This window comes from Merops nubicus, unplaced genomic scaffold (assembly GCF_000691845.1).
Source record: "Merops nubicus isolate BGI_N331 unplaced genomic scaffold, ASM69184v1 scaffold7897, whole genome shotgun sequence".
NCBI lineage: Eukaryota > Metazoa > Chordata > Aves > Coraciiformes > Meropidae > Merops > Merops nubicus.
The window spans coordinates 1-14,928 of NW_008619528.1; the positions used below are offsets into that span (position 1 = coordinate 1).

The 14,928-nt window shown below is 40.6% G+C and overlaps 1 protein-coding gene across 1 annotated transcript in view; it reads left to right on the top strand.

Moving 5' to 3' along the window:
• The first annotated feature begins 7,671 nt into the window (after positions 1-7,671).
• GXYLT1 (glucoside xylosyltransferase 1) overlaps positions 7,672-14,928 on the top strand; it is a 26,834-nt gene continuing 19,577 nt past the window's right edge. The window contains exon 1 of the mRNA XM_008943814.1: positions 7,672-7,760. Within this exon, the coding sequence (XP_008942062.1) occupies positions 7,708-7,760 (53 nt within the window). The 5' untranslated portion in view covers positions 7,672-7,707. The remainder of the gene's footprint in view (positions 7,761-14,928) is intronic.

Here is a 14,928-nt window from a genome sequence, read left to right on the forward strand (position 1 = left end):
CCGGGACGGTACTTGGGGAGGGGTGAACGGGGGGTGGTGTCGCCGTGTACTCCCTCCCGTGCAGCGCCGGCATCCTGCGGGCCGGTCACCGAGGAGCGGAGTTCGAGGAAGCCTTAAAAACAAACAAACAAAAAAGGAAAACTTTCGGAAGAGGCGTTGCAGGCCTGAGTCAGCCTGCCGCCCTCTCCTTGCAGCAGGGTGGGTGAAGTGAGGAGGGCGCATTTTGTTCTTCCGAGCTAAGAAACTTTCAGTGTGCCACTCGGTTAGGAAACTTGATAACTGCATGATGATCAGCTATAACTTTATTTGAGCAAAAATTTGTTATGGGATACTTAAAAGCCCGACTTCTTACCGGGAACTGTGAACTTAGTAGTGGAAATCTGAGTTGCTCATGCTCAGCGTGGCTGAGCAGGCAGTATTTCTGTTGCCTGCCTCCTGTCAATAGAAGTGTTTATGTGGTCAAGTGGTGAATGACGTTACAGAATGAAAAAAAAAAAAAAATTCTAGTTTTCCTTCAGATTAGTTTCATGATCCTATTTAGCTGTGGCTACGGGAACGCTAATGCCAGGAGGAGGGGAGCGACAAGAAATCTCTTGCTGAAGCTGGAGGAAAAATTAGGACTGGTCTTTCTGGCCCACCCTACCTCTCACTCTCCTTAGATTCCACAGCAGTTTAAAGCAATGTAGGTTGGGTGGTTTGGAGCCTGTTCCTCCTTCCCAATGCTGCATGCACTCTGGCACCTCTCACTCCTTACACTGCTTGTGCTTCTCCGGTCACACAAATGTGTTAATGTGGCTCACTGACCTGCCTGAACACTACCTAGTTTTGGCCAGCTCAGCTTTCTGTATTGCCGCATGGTGTAATTATGACGGTGTTGGTGCTTAAGGAGTTATGGAGGATGCCAGGAGGACAGAAGCTCTAACTCAGACATGTTGAGATATGAAACAACGTTCTGAGTTGCTAGGGGTGGAGTCAGATGAAATGTGAAACCCAGTTTTTGACTGGTGTAACTACTTCATTGTAACTACTTCATTGGTTGGGTTTGCCCTCTCCCCCAACCCCGCTTTTGCTTTGGTTCAGATTATGATTTGAAAAATGTGGGGTTGCTTGTTCTTCACTTCCATTTCATGATTAAAAACTCATCAAGAGAAGTTTTAATCTACTAGTTCTAAAGGACATGGTTGGAATAAGGACTTAATTTTAACAGTTTCATGGGTTTAATATACCAGTTTTAAATAGAAATGTGATGAAAAAATCAAATGTATGATATTTGTATTACTAAAATAAGTGCATTTTTTATGAAGAAAACGTACGTTGGGTAAAAGATGATAATTTAAATAATTTGTGTCAGTAAACACTGAAATTACTTTGAAGTGCATCATGCTCCTGGTTAGCAAAAAAAAAAAAACAAACCAACAAGTTTATTTTAAAAGCTATACTTTCTTCTTTTTTAGTATTTGTACTAAAGTGTAGTGTTTAAGTCAAAGATACTGGTGGGGGAGAGCCCCAGGGAGGTGCACGAAGCTTATTGCTCGCTGCAGTGAAGTGGAAGGAAGATATAAATCTGCCGTGTATTTCAAAGTGAGAAAGCTTAAAAACTGAGAAAGTTACTTTCCGAGGTCTTAAGTGCTGTAAATAATTCCTTGTGCATCCATTTTTATGGGGATGTATCTATTTTCAAAATCTGTGTCTGTTTGACACTTGTGTGGAAATCCTTTATCTATAAACTGCTATCAAATTTAAGGTTTAGGATGAACATCATCCTGTTGTAAATTGTTAAAGTCTTGTGTGCTGTTTGTACAATGTGTACAAAATTTGGGTGAGAGTCGTTCCCTTAGAACAATACCTAAACCACTTGTAAGGGAAAAAAAAAAGATCCCACTGAATGTTCCTTTAGATGCGTGTTTCAATTATTCTCAAGTACGAAATCATGTTACATGCACTTGTATAAGTGATGTACACATCTTGGTGAGTTTATTAGCGATTTTCAGTTTTTACACTTCAGCTGTTTTTTTGGTGGATGCTGAGCTTGACAGCCACCTGACTGCTCTATACCCGTGTCTGACTGTCTTGTAATCATCTGATGTCCTACAGACTTCATAACTTCACAGAGCAAATTGTGTTCCAGTAACCTTCTAATCACTTTTGAAGCTTAACGTTGCATATACATTAATAGTAACTTTTGTAAGTGGGCTGTTTCAGCTGTTTTCACTTAAAAATACAGTTTGGGAAAGCACATGTAACTGCCATCTGAAGGCGTCAATGCACTTAGCAGTGATGTCTCCTCTTTAGCCAAGAAATGTTTTCTTTCCCTGAATAATCAAGTATATGACACGAGGGTAGAAAGAGCTCAGTCAAACTCCTCACCATCACGGAGGAAAGCTGAAATTTCTGGCAGTTTTCAGAAGCCTGCAAACATGAAAACTGAAAGCTTTGAATAAAGCTTAAGCATACCACACCTGGAAGAATTTTGCAATAATGATGACGCTTTTAAGTAGAAATCTTTAATTAAAAAGGAAGTACCATATTGAAACAAGAATTACAGGTTGAGACAAGATCTTCCAATAAACATAATAATTCAGGGAAGCTTGTTTGGTAATCATTTTGGTAAGGAGCTGTTTGTTTCAAAGGCTACAGTAGCCTGAGGAACAAGATGACTAGAAACTAAAAGCTTGTATCTTGAAACTTGATATAAATACCTGAGAAACATTTCAAGATTATACTAGCTGAATTCTAAGGTTGGATTTTAGTTGTGAAGAAAATTTAACATTGAAGGCAAATTGTCCTGATTATTAATTCCAGTGTTAAAAGTAATACTGAATAGTCAGTACTGTCATATATAATAGCTAAACGAACAATAACTCTGAACTTGAAAAAAAAAAAAAAGAAAATATTGAAGCGTCTACTTCCAGATGATACAAAGTCAGTCAAAAGCTAGTATATGTAGTCAGCCTTTTTTCTTTTGCTAATATGATTTATGGATAATGAAGGAAGCTGTGAAGAAATGAAAAAAAAAAAGAGTGAATAAATGCATGTTCGCTACACGTATGTCGTTTAATAGGGCTATAAGCTGCTGCCTGTGGAGTATCATTTCAAGTCAGCCTTTCTTCACATGCTTTCAGATGAGTTAATTAGCAGACTGTGCTTATGAGAAGTGAATCTTCTGTTAATTTTATCAATATTGCCACTTCATATAATGTTCATCTTCCTATTCAGGTCCAAAAAAAGTGCTTTCTTAATGACAAGTTTGAAGAGTAGGAATCAGCCTGTCAGCAGTTCTGTGAATTCAATGAGGTCAATGAACTCGACCTTATTAAAATTAAACATTTTTCCATTATGCTGTAGTTTAGCATTTTTGTGCAGCCAGCCATACCGTTTCAGTATGTGTGACACCGGTTCCTGACTTTGTCTCTTGCTCTCTAACCATCCTGAAAAAGGGAGAATTAAGTGGATTATAGTGTGTGGAAAAGCGTAGGAAGCATACCCACAGGCTTCAACAGCAGAGGAGGGTGGTTGTAGTAGGTAGTTTGTTCTTTCCTTGCACTGTACACTGCTGGTTTTGTCTATGCCAGAACTTAAGCAGTATAACCAGCAGTTTCACTGGTATGCTTCTCAGCTACTCTTGTGTTTTAAGAAATTGGTTTAGAACCTGTCTGAGTACTTCCAAGTGAGAAAAACTTTTTAAAAGGATGAAGTACTGAACAATTTCCAGTTGAAACTTCATTAAAATCTGTGAAGTTACAGTAGTATAAAAGATGCTACACAGACTGAAAAGTGTGCTTGAAAACTGTGATCTCCATTAGTAGCAAGCCCACCAGTGCACTTAAAAGGACTTATTTTTTTCATCACTAGTTGCTGGGAGATCCCTCGTGGTTAAAACTTGACTTGCCTGAGCATCAGGCCTCTTCTTCATGAATGTGACTTGTGTATTGCTGTGTAGTTTGCACACAAATTTGAAATCGTCCTCTAATTCTGAAAAGTATTCTTCTTTTCACATCACTATATAGATGCCTTTGTGATGTCTGCAAGACTAAAACTTTTACTGTATGGTGATGTTGAATATGAATTACCTAATAACAGTAATTATGAAATGGCTGGTTGCCTAAGGGAGGGATACTTTTGAGCTGGCAAACAGATCTTTGAGAATGCTTGTCTATGATACCAGTGATTTTGAAGACTTTGTATTTCTTTGTTTTTTTGACAGTGGTTGGTGTTAGGAGTTGTCCAACCCAGCGGTGTGGTGGAGGTGAGGCTGCTGCAGCTCTGTCCCCCGGGTCCAGCCGGGAGCAGAGCTGAGCATCTACTCCCCGCGGGCAGGCGTGCCCACAGCGCGTGCATGCACGCCTGGCCACGGGGTCAACCCAGAGAAAAAAAGGGCTGGCACAGCCACCGGCAGCACAATCCTGCTCCCTTCTCTGGCTGACCAGGGTTAAGGGTTTTTAGTGAAAATATTTTAATGTGTACAGTGTAGATCCCTCCAGTAACTGGCCTTAGACACTGTCCAGGAACTTGCTCCTGATCCTCTAGTCTCCCCTCGTGCTGGTCTGGGCGTGCAAACCCACGAGGCTTGCCGCTCCAGTTCAGTTGCTGGTACTTGAACCCTCCTGGACAGGTCTTTCCAGTTACTGGCCTTAGCCTGGTGGCAGCTGGTCACAGGATTGCCTCATGCAAATGGGTCTTTTGGATAGCTGGTCCAGACCTGTGACCTTAGTATTAGCTAGCCCTCAAACTCCAGATTCTCTGGTGGCTAACTTAGACCTTCTGGTCCTTCCAGTAGCTGTCCTGCAGACTCCAGTCCCTTGTGGCTAGGTTAAGAGGGTTTCTTTCAGTAGCTCAGACCCTCTGATCTCTGCAGAGTCTGTCCCAGCTGTGTGGTCTGGCTGATACCTGGCTCCCAGGCCTTTTGCTCTACTTGTGGGCTAGTCTGGCTTGGTAGTTGCTAGCAATTATGTGCACCGACGTTCACGCCCACGTGCTGTGTGCTTGTCTCTCCAGTTTGTGGCACTGCAGTCTCATGGGCCCCAATGACCCACGGCCATCTTTTGATGTCTTGGCACTTTGACCTCTCTGTACGCTAAAGCACAGGGCATGGAGCCCCCTGTCATCCAGGAAAACAGAAATTTGGTTTAATAAGGAGGCTGGTGATAAGGCACACAATGTGGCCAGTCCTACTGACTGGCAGCAACTTGTTTACGTGGGGCTGGACCCTCTTCTTGTTTTTCTTCTCCCTGTTCTTGCATTCCCATTCCTCCCCAGTCCACCTTGATCCCATAGTGAGCCTCACACCCCTGCAGGCAGTCCTAAGGTGCTCTGCAGAGCCTCTCCTGTTCTCATCTGGTGGATCTTTGGCCAGGCCCATGGGCTGGCTGCTCTCCTGCATTGGAGCTGTGTCAGGGTGCTCTGTGCCTGGGTTAGATGTTAGGTGAAGGAAATCCAGCAATTATTTTCTGCTTTTTATTTGTGGATACTGGCCTTTAATCACATAACCTGTAATAGATGTGAGCAAAATATCCCTCCCTAATGCTGAAAGTGACTATTCCTGTCTGACGAGTAACATGGCTCAGGTAACAAGGACTGTGCCTGTTTGATGAACAGGTACAGTGTGTCTCCTTAGCTTCTTAAAGCACTTGTGGCACTTATTTATAGTCTAAGCTTTCCTCAGGTTGTATTCAAAGTTAAAAAAAAAAAAATGTTCATGGCATTTTGAATGATCTTATTGTGAATAACAAAAAGATGGTGTCCAATGATTCCAGTCTCTTAATCCTTTGTATGTGAAGGCTTCATGGAATATGGTAGCATGGGGTCAGTTGAGAGAAGCTTCTGTTTGTTGGCAGGAGAAAAGTCTTAGTCTGACATTAGGTAAATTGCATATGTATGTATCCTAGTAACATTTTTGTTTTAAATGTGAAATTTATGAATCAAATCCAAGGCTGACAACCTTGTTGTGATGCTGAATAGGATATTGAAAAGGCCTAATATGTCAGAGTAATGACTTAGGCATAAATTCAAGCTTGCCTCTTGCCTTGGTAGTCTGGATAGGATGGTAGCTAAGAAAACACAGCTCTTGACAGCTAGAAGAGAAATCGCCTGTAATAATAATAGTAAGATAATAATCTTCCAAACCAGGGAACTGTTTTTGAGAGATAGTCTATTAATTTATCCTGAAAGTAGTGAGTTACTTCAAGAAGGTACACTGTGGAGATCATAAAGATTGTTCTTCAGATAAGCACAAGGTCTTAATGTGCTTTGAAGTTTTTAAGAAACTTCAAAAGCTACAGAAATTAATGTAAGAAAGAATCTGGCAGGGTGAACTTGTGGATTTATACCATTTCCTTTCCCCAGAGGAGTGCAGATATCCCAGTCACAATCTACATTATCCTTTTTTTGTACCTGGATATTTATTTGTGGAGACCGTTTGTAAGTCATGAGGTAGAATTACTTCACTAATTCTTGCAAACACAACTATCTACAGGATGCAAAGATTTCCTGCCATCTCTACCAAAAAACTGCTCCACCCTCCTCAACACTTAATGGGGCTTTGTGTGACACTGCGTTTTTATCAGGTCATTTTTCTCAAGTGTTGAAAAAAGAAGAAAGACAGTTTGCCATTTTCATTACTGCATTAATGTATTAAATCTGGTTTTTGCAAAACATTGGCCTTTACAGATACCAGAGAAACCTACCGAGATGCTGATTCATTGCAAACTTGCAGACCCTGCTTCCATTATTCTCTGAGCTGCAGGGATTAAATACCTTTTCATCATGAAGACTTTATGTGGGTTGTCTTCCATGTCTTTCATTCACAGATGAAACTTTCAAAGGAGGATAAACACTATTGTCATTGTGTCACCAGGGGAGGAGGAGGGAGCAGAAGAGGTCACTTGAGTATACACCTTGCTTTGGAAGAATCTGCTTATTTCAGATTTTAAATCTTGATGTTGATTTCCTCACCAGAACCTTTGAAAGCACAATTCTATTGCTCTTTTTTAATTATTTCCTATATTACGGTTGCATAAAATGTAGTAGTGGACTAGTAAAACCTTTCTTAGTTGTTAGTGTGGCACAGGTCAATAAATTTAGTCTTGTCATTAGTATGGAAGAGGAAAACTTGTCAGATGGGACAGTTATTTCAGTATTGCATTAACCTTTTGTTATGGAACAATGGCATTTGTTGATGCTGCAAAGCCCTGTTTTTTTGTTAAAAATCAGCTTTGAAGTTTAGCAGCAAATAGAGCATGGATGAATAGGGATTATGTTTAGATAGACAATCTAACTTTGAAAATAAATGTTCTGCTTGTTTCTCTACTGGAAGTAGACAAAGGTATGGCAAAGGTAAAGGAGTTCTTTCCAGCAGTGTTGCCTTTCACTCCATTACCTGTGGACTTGGACTAAGCTGAGAACATAGAATGATCCTCAAAAATCCTAGCCCCTCTATTTTTCTCAACCTGAAAATATATGGAGAGGAAAGGCTAAAGGATGAGTACTCTTAGTCCTTTAAAGAATCCATCTAATACCTCCTTGTTTTTATTACCCAAGTTCTGTTATGTAGCCAGTCTTCTGCCAGCTAGTTAAGTATTCAAGTTATGTTTAAGCTAGAAACCAATCCATTTAACTTTGCTATAAAATCAGTAACATTTATATAGGTTGTTTTTGTCTTATCCTGTTAGGTGTAAGAATTTGTCTGTGTCTTTCTGGAATTCCTATTGGATGCTGCCCTCTGATGTTTGTGGAATGAACTGCTTTTGGGAAGCTGCTATTAGGTAGGATCTATTATTAATTAGTACTTTATTATTTGATTGCAGACAGGTATAGGTGATAAGTATTTTTGGCTGTTTAGCAAGGTGACAAAGCAGAATATTTTGATTGCTTCATATGCATTTCATCTGCTTATATTCTGGTTGCAATTAGCTGGGCTGTCTTCTGTGTTTAAAATTGTAGACTTGAGTGTTATTACAAAGAGCAGGTTCTTTTTCAATTATGTTGCTTCATTAGAGAATTGCTAACATTGACAAAAAGTCTGTCTGAATATAATGTCAAAAGTTACTGATGAATTATTTTTTGTAAATAAAACCTGCTGCACAGTAATATTCATGATGTAAATTGCAATCCAAACTGTCAGATATGCTTACTAATTATATTTGGGGTTTTTTTTATTCAAGTTACATGTTTTATAGAATTTGAGGAGGATACTTTATTCAAAAGCACTGATACTACCATTGTAGAATGTGCTGTGAGATACAGTACATTAAAGCATAAACTGTGTCTTTAAACTTCCCTCTTTAACAATAGTTTAAGTGCTTAGATGTGGTGGTTCAGATGCTTTAGGCTATCAGATTATGGCATTAGCTTGAGAAGAAATGGAAGAAGCCTTAAGCTACTTGACAGTGTGTTCTCTAACCTGCATAGTTCTCTCCAGTACATAACTGAAGTTGTAAGTCAGTTTTTCTTACATATAAAATTTTACTGATCATCCTTTGATATGGTATTCTTGCTCTTAGTCTGAGGCTTGAATATTTCTAGGGAAGCAAAGGAAGAAAGCTTCACAAGACTTAATGTATTTTTAAAATTATGGCTGTGGGAAAGACTTTCAGTCTGTCCACTGTTTCTCTCTGACTGTGTGCTGTTAGTGCTTTTCAAGCTCATCAGTTGCCAAAAGTTACTTAAAGAGATGGCTTAGATTGATTTTTAGTGTGTTAGTGAACTGCACCTGTAACTTGGGACTGCTGAGTCTCTCTTGCTGCACTTGGTAGCCAGTGTGAGTCTGCAGGGATTTATCTGACTTTCCCTTTGGCACACTTAGCTGTCTAAATGGATGCAGTTTACTCTTTTTTTTTTTTTTTTTTTAATTAAATGTTAGCTTCTGGGAGTTTAGTTTTATAACATTTAGCACAGGGGGGTAAACCACATGTCAGTGCTGTTGTGGTGGAGGGCATGGGGGCTTAGCCTACGCTTAGCAGAGGGATGGGATGCAGTTATGAGATTCATTCATCCATTGCAATTATGATATTCATTCATCCAGTGTAACAGTTATGTAGTGCTGACAGAGGAGACTGTCTTTGTGTCTTCTGATCCCACTGACTGTGTGATGGCCACAAACTCTCCACCGTACACTGTAATGCACTAAACTAGCAGAAAACTACCTTTCTGGGTTTTTTACTAGGCTTAAGGCAAGTGAGACCTTGGAACCAGAAGCAGAGAGCCCCCATGCAGTTCCTCTGCATGTACCTTAAGCTGTAGCTTGTATTACTCTGTTAAGAATTCTGTATGTGGCTGTGAAGGCAAGTCTGTGGAAGTATGCATTGATTATCACATTACTGGACAAGTGCATTTTCTTTCATGGTGAAACAATTGTCGTGGTGAACCCCTAATGTCTGCATAATTTCATGTTTGTACATTTTGAAACCAAAAGAAAAAAAACTGCTTAAAGAGGATGTGGGGTTCAGATTAATCATTCCAGATTGAGCTTATTTTATCAATAAAAAAGCTATTAATTACTACTATTAAATTAATCCCTCTATGTTGTGCTGACTCTGGTGTTTGTAGAATTCTTCAGTGAGTTGTTCTAACATCAAAGGGGAACCCCTTGCCACATCCAAAATTTTTCTTATTCTGTTTAGTAAGTTCAGCTCATTTTAGAGAGGTGCAATGAGTTTGTCTAAGAGGGGAAGATGGCAGAGAGGAGGAGAAAATGCTCCTGCTATGAATAGCAGCAAGCAATTACAATGGATCAGCTTCTGAATGTGCTACCTAAGCCTCATCTCCTTGCCTGTGCTGGAGTAACACAGAGGATAGTTGCAGTTCCGTTCCAGCTTTGAATAGGGGTTATAATTTTGTTTAACTCTCAGACAAAATATGTATTGTAAGAGGTGCACTGAGAAGCTGAAGGGTTTAGAACTTTTATATCATCTTATGCTTCAAATGTGATACTTGGTAGTGTTTTCAAGTTTGTAGTTAGATTTTGGGAGGAATTAGCTTAGTTCCAATCAAGTTTATTAACCACAGAAAAAAGTCTAGAATTCTTGTTTTCTGTGATTGTATGTGTAGGGCTAGTTCAAGATTCTTCATGAATATAAAGCCTCTTGAGAGCTTTTTCTGTGAAGAGGCAGAATTGTGATTCTAAATTGGGCATCTTTTGAGATACGAGTGAGAGTTCTACTCTAGTGTCTTATTCCAAATAATTTGATCTTGGGTAGACTAAGCTTTTGTGTTCTTCTTAAGTACAGTTGTAGAGAGCTGCAGAATAAAGATGAAATCTGAAGAGACTGGGAGAGGGATATGAGCAGAACCCATATCTGATAGAAATCTTAGGATAGCTAACTCCACTGCCTGTAGACATGCTGACAAAATAGTGGGAATTCCAATGAGTTTGCTTTTAATAGAAGTGGCAGAGTCTGGTCATTGAACTGCACGAACTCTTATCTTGTATCTTTTATTTGGCCTGGTTTAACCCATGAAAAGAAAACAAAAAGTGTTTATCCAGATCATAAATCAGTTTGCGAATAGAGATTCTGGTATTCTGTTCTTGCTGTTTAAATAAACTAACCAAATCAGCTTGTTCAGAGGAAAAGATAGTATAGCCAAAATTTCTTTGCTAATAGTAGATTAATAAAATTTATTTCAATGTTAGAATGTCTCTGTCCCCTTTACTGGTGAAGTTTTTCACATGTTGGAAGGTAGTCCTTCAACTTTTGTATTTTTAAGTATTTCCTTTGAAAAACCTTAGCTTGCTTTCTCTCTGTTTCTAACTTGAAGTTCAAGTTGGCATTTTTTCTTCTGCATATCAGAACCACAGGGATTTGTTTATCCATGAGAGAGAGAATTTGGCACAGACTTTTTGAAATGCAGCTTGCTACATCATTTCCTCTGAGTAGCTGTAGATGTGTAAAGTGTGAAGTGACAACTGGTGTTCTGAGGATTTGTAAGACTCAAGTTGGCGTGATGGAAGTCCTGGAGACCTACAGAGGAATCTGGAAATTTCTTAGGGGAGAGATGTGTGTATATAGACTTCAGTATGACTCATGCTCTAGCTAATTCAATGTAATTTGAAACTGATGAGCTCTGAACAGTTGCTGATGCTAATAATGCATAATAAGGGTCTTGTCTCTTCAGTCAGAGTAAGACCTATTACCTATGCAGTATGTGGGGGTAGAATAGCTCAAAAAAACCTCCCACATTTTTTATCACCATTCTAATTATCAACATTACTGAGACGGTATGTTGTACTTGCAGTACAGAACATTTGTTAGTTTTTGCATTGATTGAGGAAGCATGAGATCACTTTTACATGCAGTGGTATAGATTTTATAAAAAAATTAAAACATGCTGATAAGGATAACATGGGGCTCAGGTTTTGCATGATCTAGATGATCCATATCTTTTCTAGTGCACCTTTCAAGGTGCTCAGTGTCATCTAGCTGTCATGGCTGCTTGGTTCCTACTGAGACTGATTAAGGAAAAAATTCTTAGGGGTCATTACTATGGCTGTCTGTCCTGCCTGACTTCAGTTGTGGATGTCACTTGGAAGTGGGTTTTACCTTGTGTTGCCTATTTAAAAAAACAAAAAAACAAAAAACAAACAAACCACTAGTTTTTGTGTATATTGAAGTCCCGGTGATGTAGATATATTGAGATGACTTGTGACAGTCCTGAAAATCAGGACTTCTCTGAACTAGCTGGCTCATTGGAAGATGTGACTTCAGATATTTGCAGTCAATTTTTAAATGACTACTACATTGTAACTTCAAACTTCATCTACAAATTGAGTTTGTAATTGAACAGATGATATTTGGACACCATGTGCAGTGGTATCATTAGCATACTTTTTCAAAATAAGCTTTTATTATGACCTCTTTTTAATTCAGTGCAGTAGCAGAAAGTTAAACCGTGTAAAAACTGGAATTTTCATCAATTTGAAATCCAGATAATTTCTGTGTTTACCGTGATCCTAGTTCTAGTAAGTGTGGGAATGGTTTAACAGTTGCATTTTAATCAGTGTAGTCTTTGTTGCCTTCTCACTCTACCTATTTGCTTTTCTTTTTCTGGTGACCAAAGGCTGCTGGGTTAGGTTCCTTAAGGACCAATTGATTTAGATCAAACACCAAGTATTAGAAAAGGATGTGATAAATAAGCATTGTATTTATGTATCTACAATTTGCTTTTCTGAGGCACATCATGGTGCCAGGTTTGAAATAATACAGGTGGATTATATGAAAATACTTTCCCTGCATATTCTAATGAATATAATTAGCATTTTGCATCCTAGTTATCAAAAAGCTTGTGCGGGTAAAATATTTGCACTACTAATTTGGTCAGCTTTTTATACTGAAGAAAAAAACCACATTTGTGTTAGGGTTCTGTTTGTTCTTTTTGTAAGTGTAAACAACTTGAAGGCAGCTGAGCCTGGCAACCTAGTCCGTTTGGTTATAATATCAAGTAGAGTTAGTTTAATGATGCTGTGGAAGGACTGAGAGACTTTATTCAGCAGCTTTATTCAGCTTGGGAAGCTGAATATTGGCACGCCTCATGTATGCGACAGACCATAGAGGAAGAAGATCAAAGCAAAAGAAAGGCTGTGGCTCTATCAGAACCAGTGTAGGAAAACTTGTTTTGATGTAGAATAATTTTTAAAATGTTGTTTGTAAGCTACAAATTAATTGTTAAATCCTTGTAATGCCTTTATGCAGTACAGTGGTGATTGTACCTGTGGTGCAAGTGAGAATGACAGCCATTTTCTCAGAAAATGACAAATATTTTTGCATTGTTCAAAACTCATGCGACTGTATTGAAAATAGTAACTGCTGGATGCCACAGGGGTGGTAACTGCACAGTTGCCACGCCTGAGGGCGGCGAGCCGTGGCTGGGAACGAAGTCGTTAGCCCAGCTTAAGTGCATCTGCACTAACGCAGGCAGTGTGGGCAGCAAACAGGAGGGGCTGGAAGCCAGTGTACAGCACAACAGCTATGATGCAGTGGCCGTCACGGAACCGTGCTGGGATGACTCTCGTGGCTGGAGTGCTGTGATGGATGGCTATGAGCTCTAAAAAAGGAATAGGCAAGACAGAAAGGGTGGTGGGGTGGCTCTCTATATTGGGGATTATTTTGATTGCATGATGCTCAACAAGTGTGATGGACTGATTGAGTGTTAATGGGTAAAGTTGAGGCAGGCCAACAAGGTAGATATCCTGCTGGGAGTCTTATTATAGACCACCCAACCAGGATGAAGAGGTTGATGGATTGTTCTGTAGACAACTGGCAGATGCTGCAAAATCGCAAGCCCTTGTTCTTGTGGGGGACATCAACTTATCAGACATCTGCTGGAAATGCAACACAGCAGAGAGGAAACAGTCCAGGAGGTTCCTGGAGCGTGCAGAAGATAACTTCCTGACTCAGCTGGTGAGGGAACCCACCAGGGGAGGTGCCTTGCTGGACTTGTTGTTTACAAACAGGAGGAGTGGTAGGTGATGATGTGATTGGAGGCTGTCTTTGGCTCAGTGACCATGAAATGACAGAGTTCTCAGTACTTCAGGTACGGAGGAGGAGGCAGCAAAACTGTTAGCATGGACTTCCAAAAGATGGACTTCAGCCTTTTTTGGACACTGGTTGAGGAAGTCCCTTGGGATACAGTCCTAGAGAGCAAAGGGGTCCAGGAAGGCTGGACTTCTTTTAAGAAGATACTCTTAGGGGCACAGGAGCAGGCTGTCCCCATGTGTCATAAGACAAGCTGGCAGGAAAAATGACTGGTTTGGCTGAACAGGGAACTTTTGCTAGAACTTAGGAGGAAGAGGAGAGTCTACAACCTTTGGAAGAAGGGGCAGGCTACTCAGGAACAGTGTAAGGATTTAGTTAGGTTATGTAAAAAAAACATGGGGAGGGGGCCAAAAGCTCAGCCGGAACTCAGCCTGGCCACTGCTGCAGAGGATAATAAGTGTTTTTACAAATATATTATCAACAAAAAAAGGACCAGGGAGATCTTCATCCTTTATTGGATGTGAAGGGGAACATTGTTACTAAGGATGAAGAAAAGACTGAGGTACTGAATGCCTTCTTTGCCTCAGTCTTCAGTAGTGGGTCCAGTTACCCTCATGGTATTCAGTCCCCTGAGCCAGAAGAAAGGTCTGGAGAACAGAGTGATCTCCTCATAATCCAGGAAATAGCAGTGAAGGACCTGCTAAGCCAGCTGGACACCCACAAGTCTATGGGGCCGGATGACATCCACCCAAGAGTGCTGAAGGAGCTGGCGCAGGAACTTGCCAAGCCTCTCTCCATCATTTACCAGCAGTTCCGGTTAACAGGGGAAGTCCCAGTCCACTGGAGACTTGCCAATGTGACATCCATCTACAAGGAAGGCCGGAGGGAGGATCCAGGGAACCGCAGGTCTGTCAGCCTGAACTATGGAATGGTTCATCCTGGGGGAGATCGCGTGGCAAGTGCAGGACAACAGGGGGATCGATTGGATCCAGGCAACACGGGTTCATGCAGGGCAAGTCCTGTTTGACCAACCTGATCTCCTCCTGTGACCAGGTGACCCATATAGTGGATGACAGAAAAGCGGTGGATGTTGTCTACCTGGATTTCAGTAAGGCATTTGGCACTGTTTCCCACAACATTCTGCTGGAGAATGGCTCATGGACTACACAGGAGGACTCTTTACTGGGTTAAAAACCGTCTGCATGGACGAGCCCAGAGAGTTGTGGTGAAAGGAGTTAAATCCTGTTGGTGTCTAGTCATGAGCAGTGTCCCTCAGGGCTCAGTTTTGGGGCCAGTTTTGTTTAATACCTTTATCAGTGACCTGGATGAGGGGATCGAGTGCACCCTCAATAAATTTGCAGATGACATGAAATTAACTGGGAGTGCTGATCTGCTGGACAGTAGGAAGGCTCTTCAGAGGGATTTGGACAGGCTGGAGCAATGGGCTGAGGTCAGTTGTAGG